At 39.2% G+C, this 6847-nt stretch overlaps 2 protein-coding genes across 4 annotated transcripts in view; both read right to left on the bottom strand.

The window, feature by feature from the left end:
• Positions 1-1138: 1138 nt before the first annotated feature.
• Positions 1139-6469, bottom strand: LOC125377387 (E3 ubiquitin-protein ligase mind-bomb-like). Its single transcript, XM_048390455.1, has 2 exons — positions 6321-6469; positions 1139-1538 (listed from the first exon to the last, which is right to left on the bottom strand). Exons 1-2 carry the CDS (start codon positions 6467-6469, stop codon positions 1139-1141), a joined length of 549 nt encoding a protein of 182 aa, XP_048246412.1.
• Positions 5815-6847, bottom strand: part of LOC124123148 (ankyrin repeat and KH domain-containing protein mask-like) — a 62732-nt gene continuing 61699 nt past the window's right edge. For all 3 annotated transcript variants that reach the window (XM_048390331.1, XM_048390332.1, XM_048390333.1), the window contains one exon: positions 5815-6528. In XM_048390331.1, the coding sequence (XP_048246288.1) occupies positions 6526-6528 (3 nt within the window). In that variant the 3' untranslated portion in view covers positions 5815-6525. The remainder of the gene's footprint in view (positions 6529-6847) is intronic.

The raw sequence follows: 6847 nt of genomic DNA, 5'->3' as shown, positions 1-6847 counted from the left end.
ATATTTCTAGAAAGTAATGTCAGAATATAAATTTAGATATTCAGATGCAACTTTAATTTTGATATAAAACGTAACATGATTTAAAATCAGTTGTTTTATTATTTTGAACGTTATTTCTTCTTAAACTATTTGTAAAGGCACGGATATATACTAACTATATACATCAGTGGTAAAGGCCTGTCAAAGATGTCTGTGTGCTGCACATTTAGGCGTATCTCCAATTTTATTACATTGAAGTCCATGGTAGTATTTGTTGAGATTTGAATTGGAATTGTAGTGGGAAATAACACAAAGCCTGATAAATAAAATGAGTCTGCATCATTTCATCGATGCAATATGTTAGCCCAGACTGACAGAATGCCTCGCTGTTTTCTGACGTAGAAAATACCTAGGCAAAATACTGTTTTTCATGACTTTTTTCCAGCTATCTTCCATCGTGACAATTCGTCTTTTAGTAGAAGACTCAACAAATGTTGATATTATAAACTAATAATCACTGCAAAAAATGTGCTAGTTAACCATATTCAGTTGTAAAAAGATCGCCCATTCTAACATATATTAGAACACTCTCCTACCCAGAGTTCCACGCGACCAGCACAGTGCTATGCTAAGTCACCACTGCGCCGGAGTGAGATATTAGAAACGGGCGAGGTGAGGCGAAGGCAGTGCCGCAAGGCCGTGACGTCATCGACAGTGTGACGTCACTGTCATTGTACATTTGGCGCCATGTCAGCTCAGTCTGAGGTCACAGAGTGCAGCGAGATGTTAACAACCAGTTTGTTGTGTTTGTTTCACGATTAATTACAAACTAATTACTCACAATTAACACAGAATAATATCACGAGATGGGGAGTTTACATATAAATCACACAGCATCTCTATTTACACTCAGTTAACAATTTTCTAACCTGATCATGCGAAGTTCCAAACACAAAAAATGACAAAATGTCTGAAAATGTTTTCAACAAGTTTTATTTATCATCAAACACAACACACATTCTCACCTAATCCTGAAATATAAAGCACGACGACGTGAACGGCACACCACGTCACTATGTGTAACAACATGTCCTCCTTCACCGTCCACACAAACACAACACACTTCAGGTGACCGCCGCGATCCAACATTTTCTCCTATTTACATCACGTGAAAGCATGGCTCCAAAAGTTTCACAACTTCCTTATGTCCCCCGAGTCTCGCCATGTCGGCCGCTGTCAGACCGATGTTGTTCCTGGCGTCGATGTCCACCACGTTCAGAGACAGCACAAACTTCACTGTCGCCACATCTCCTCTAATAAAGGCGTAGTGAAGGATGTTGTCACCGTCCACGTCCACCAGTGACACATCAGCCCCTTCACTCACCAGGAGCTTCACCACTTCTCTGTGTCCCCGCTCTGCTGCCGTCATCACCGGTGTCCAGCTCCACACTCCTCTACTGTTGATGTCCACCACGTTCAGAGACAGCACAAACTCCACCGTCTCCACATCTCCTCCATTACAGGCGAAGTGAAGGGTGTTGTCAATAGAAGTGGTCAAACTAAAAGCGTAGCAGAAAAATATGCATCTGATGTGTATCTGCTCTATAAGTTTGTTAAAGGTGCTATTCCAGCTCATGTGATTCAGACTGATGTCTTAAGTAGACCAAAGCAAGCCTGTATGAAGCCTACTACTGATGTAGCTATGGAAAAGGACAAGGACATATTGTCAAGTGTATTGGCGAAACTAATGTTCTTGCACGAAGATGTAAACAAGAAGTTTGACAGTGTGCGCAGACAACTGGATCAATTTCAAGACAAATATGACAGAGATATGTTACAGTTAATCAGTGCATATGATGAAAAGAGCGATGAAGTGAAAAGGTGTACGGTTGTGATTCAGACACTTCGTTCAAATGAACAGTCAATGAAGACGGACTTAATTCAATTACGTAATCAACTCAAACAGAAAGAGACTGAGTTACTTGAATTGAGAGGAAATGTGAAAGAAACAATTATATCTATTGACAAGAATGTGCGCGTTGTCGATGGAAAAATAGATTGCATGAACACGAGAAACAAACTTTTATATTCGGAGACTGTTACGAAGGGAAGCCCAAATTCCAACAGACCTATATCCCCACCCATTCAGAGGACCGATTACACGAGTATAGACTCTCGTCAATTCCCAAGCCTCCCATTCAGACCTCAGACTCATGACAATGCAGGCAGTAAAGACCCAAGCTCTGAAGACACTTCCCCCAAGCCGCTCATTGTCAAGCATGATGGCGTCGACAGACAAAAGCAAACTAAACCTGTAAACAATGTAAAGGAGTCAAGAAATGTTACATTCAACAATCAGTGGGAAAAGTCTTTTGCCGGTGTCTATAGAAATAGAAACAAAAGACTGGTCCTAAGCTATGTCAGAGCTGACGAACCATTTGACGTTGTTAAAGATGCTATATGTGACTATGCTAAGAATCGTGATGTAACTATCACAAATGTGAGACTCATGAAACACTGGGAAGGGCGACGCAATCCTACCTTCACCATTCGAATAACTGTCCCACAGCAATGTGCAGATATCATCTTGGATGATGACTGCTTCTGGCCCGAAAACGTTAACTGTCGTGAGTGGCTACCGAATAATGTGTGGTACAATGACGATAAGGCTGAACATTAATAATGTTGATGAACAATTTTAGACTTGCGACATATATACTTGTTCTAATGGCAATCCTTCGCATGATTACGTGGAATGTGCGTGGGGCATTGAATTGCTTAGATGAAATTCGCTCAAAACTAATGAGCTGTGACATTTTGGTTATTACCGAACACTGGCTGGACGACACACGTGAATATCTACTCTATGACTTGGATGATGACTTTAACGTCTATGTTAAATGTCAGCATGACCACTTATCTCAAAGAGGCGCAGGGGGTATAGCCATATTTATTCGTAAAAGTACATGTCGGAGGTCGTCAGCAATTAGTATACCTTCAAGCGAGCATATCATTGGGGCTAAACTCTTCATTAATAAATGCCCTATGTATATAATTGGTGCTCGCCTTCCCTCATCTAACGTATTAGATAGTGTATACATAGAAGAAGTTAATAATGTACTGGAGATTTATGATAGATGTTCTCATCAAGGGGAGACAATTCTTCTGGGTGATTTTAATGCAGACCTGCGGCATGGAATTATATTGAAACGCAGAGCGAAATATCTGCAAAGAGTGCTCACTGAACGGAATCTAATCTCTGTCGTACCCCTTGACGATAATGCCTTTTTTACCTTCACAAGTAAATGTAAAACTATAAGAAGTATGATAGATTATGTGTTCATTAATCTCCAACATGTTAGTAACGTTGTTGGTTATACTTTAGATACTGGTGTTCAATACTCAGTATCAGACCATTGTCCGATATTCCTATGTCTGAGTACTGATTCCCAGCCACGCCACCATGGCGGTGAACATCTAAACTGGCGTAAAGCTAATGACGTAGACTTTATGTTATACCGATATGAAACTGAAAACTATTTTAGATGTGCTCAGTTTGACGAAACTCAGTACGCATCTCCTCATGAATACATCGAAAGTTATCACGACTATATCCTACAAGCGTTACATGCTGCAGCTAAACTAAGTATACCATCTTCAAAATTCCAATCTCATTTAAAACCATACTGGAAAAAAGATAATTTAAATACGTTGCATCGTACAATGCGACAACGCCGTAGTGAATGGATCTATAATGGTAAATCTCATGATAAAGAGGATGCAAATTACATTGAGTATAAAAGAGCAAAACGTATCTTTAGGAAGCAGCATCGCCGTTCCAAACAAAAACTGAAAGACGAAAAGTTTCAGGAAATATATGAAGCAGCTGAGGTTGATATAACAGAGTACTTTAGAGTAACCAAGAAATATAAAAGAAAGAAGGAACAAACCCAGACGCTTGTGTAAAATGAAGAGTCCTGTAATACACAGGAAGGAATTTGTAATCTGTTTTCCAAATATTTCAAGGATTTATCAATGCCAAATCATGATATCAATTTTGACTCAGATTTTACTGATTATGTGAATATTCGCATGGAACAGATTGAAAATGACTCGTATAATGACCAAGGGAACAGCGACGTTAGTTCCACGTTGATTTGTCCTTTCACATCTGATGAGTTATTGGCAACTATAAAACGTCTAAAAAGTGGAAAATCGCCTGGTCCCGATGGCATAGTTAATGAACATATCAAATACTCTGGTAGATCTATTATCCAACACCTTGTTATATTTTATAATAAAATTGTTTCTCATGAATATGTACCTAAAATGTTTAACGTTGGAAAGATTTTACCTATCCATAAAGGCCATGGTAAACGTAAAGACGACCCCACTAACTACAGAGGTATTACCGTCACTCCAGTATTAAGTAAACTGTTCGAAAGACTTCTGCTGAATAGAATTGAAGAGTGGGCAAACAAATCTAAAGGCTTCCCCCACCGCTTTCAATTTGGATTTAGGAGAGGGGCTGGGGCAGAAACTGCCCTGTTTACATTAATGGAAAGCATAGCTTATTATAACGAAAGACAGTCTCCAGTTTACTGCGCTTTTCTCGACAACGAGAAAGCTTTTGACAGAGTCTGGCTTAATGGTCTTTTCTTCAAACTGTATAACTTTGGTATTAATGGAAAATTATGGCGACTTCTACGCACAATATATACCTCAATGCAGTCATGTGTAAGCATTGGAGGTTTTACCTCAAATGTGTTTCATGTTAAGCAAGGTGTTGGCCAAGGTCGCGTTTTATCGGCATGGTTTTTTACTCTATATATTAACGACTTGTTGTATTCACTTGATGATTTAGGGCGTGGCTTGTGTCTTCCATGGGGTAATACACCCGGCATCCTATTAGCAGACGATACTACGCTGTTGAGCAGCTCCTCTGACGGACTGCAATGTCTACTGAATAATATATACACCTATGCTAATAGATGGCATTTGAAATATAATGCCAGTAAAAGTGCATTTCTACTGTTTGGGAATATTCGCAAATCTGTCTCTCAATGTGTCTACATTGGTTCACAAGTACTTCCTAAAAAGGAAAATGTAACTTATGCTGGATTGTTTCTAAGTACATCAAAGAAAACCTTAGAACGTACCCATCTAATATGTGAAAAACTCAGAATGTTAGTCAATATAAATTATAATCATGGACTATACTTTGGTGGCTTAAATCCTATCCCAGCTGTTCGTATATGGGAAAGGGTAATTTTACCATGTGGATTATTTGCTTGTAGTGTATGGGGTAAACTGTCACCGAAGGAATACGAAATGCTTGAAATTATTCAACGTTATTTTTGTAAAAAGATTCAAGGACTGTCTAGACGCACTCCTTCCGTCGTCACCAGAGATTGTCTGGGTTTAATTTCTCTCCAGGCGTACATTGATCAACGAGGTCTCTTATTTCTGGGAAGACTATGTAATAGTGACATTAACTTTGCATTTAAAAGACTATTTCAGCACAGACTTGTTCAGTTTGAACTCGATACAATTAAAGAAAAAGATGATAAATGTAAAATGTCACCCTTGTACCACATGCTTTCACTTGTAAACAAGTATGAACTCAATAATGACATAAACACATATACCATTTATTCTCATTTCCCCTCAAAACATGCATGGGCGAGTCGAGTTAAAGAACAAATAAGCGTAGGTGACCATAACATAATTCATGCAGAGATTCATTCAAGAGAAAACCTAAAACGATACTCTCTTATACGATCACCTAAGGTACACAGACTTTGGTTACTAACAATTGAAAGGCCGGAACACTTCTATGATTTAGCATATTTATTATGCCTTAGCACCTACAGTATACAATCTGATGAATGTTTATGCGGCACATTTGCTTTTGATATTATCAAACATGTGTTTATGTATTGTAAAAAGACTCAACAACAAAGAAATATTCTTGTTGAGTCTATTATTGATTTGCTAGATGTGACAACTTTTTCTAGTATCTGGAACGATGATGACGAAACCTTTCTGTCCTTTTTACTTGGCGGTTTGCCAACAGAAAGTACTATGGCAATTGAATACAATCTATGGGCAAATATCATGCTTCGTGTATGTAAAACTGTTAAAATGTGGAAAAACCTACTAAGAAACATTATTTGATAACGATGTGAAACTGTCTGTACATACAATATATCAGCTGTTATATATATATATTTATATCTCATATCAATGTATCTTCATCAACTGGAGGAAATAAAGATGATCTATCTATCTATCTATCTACTGTTGATGTCCACCACGTTCAGAGACAGCACAAACTCCACCGTCTCCACATCTCCTCCATTACAGGCGAAGTGAAGGGTGTTGTCACCGACCCCGTCCACCAGTGACACATCAGCCCCTTCACTCTACAGTTGACGTCAGCCCGACCTTCTGCCAGGATCCGCTTCACGGCCGCCATGTTTCCCTCCATGCTGGCGTCACGGAGGTAGCGGTCTGCCTCGGGGTCTCTACGTGCGGGAGTCAGTGTCACTGTAACACAAAGTAAACTCTGTACACATGTCCGACATCTTTATCTCACAGCTACAGTGTTCACATTTTACAGTGAGGATATAAAACACTTGATGTATATCTAGACATGCAACATGGCTGACAACAACATGGCGACTGTGGAGGGAATGGCAACAGCTGGTTTGTGTTTTTATGCTTCAGGTATTTGCATGGTTAGAATGTTTCTGTAACATCTCAAAGTTCTAACACAGTTGTGTGTATGTCTGGAGGGTGGTTTGCCTACTACAATACATGTGACAATGTCTACACCCACCTCGTGTATCAGGTCTTTCAGTTCTAA

The sequence above is a fragment of the Haliotis rufescens genome, unplaced genomic scaffold, assembly GCF_023055435.1.
Source record: "Haliotis rufescens isolate VD_foot unplaced genomic scaffold, xgHalRufe1.0.p SCAF_9, whole genome shotgun sequence".
Lineage (NCBI taxonomy): Eukaryota > Metazoa > Mollusca > Gastropoda > Lepetellida > Haliotidae > Haliotis > Haliotis rufescens.
This window is presented reverse-complemented; position numbering and strand designations above follow the sequence as displayed.

What these genes read in the sequence shown, in the direction of transcription:
- LOC125377387 (XM_048390455.1), bottom strand. Translation starts at nt 6,469, where the DNA reads ATGGAGGGAAACATGGCGGCCGTGAAGCGGATCCTGGCAGAAGGTCGG. An exon ending in ATGGAGGAGATGTGGAGACG is followed by an intron (nt 1,539 to 6,320) that starts GTGGAGTTTGTG and finishes CTACGCTTTTAG; the next exon opens with TTTGACCACTTCTATTGACA.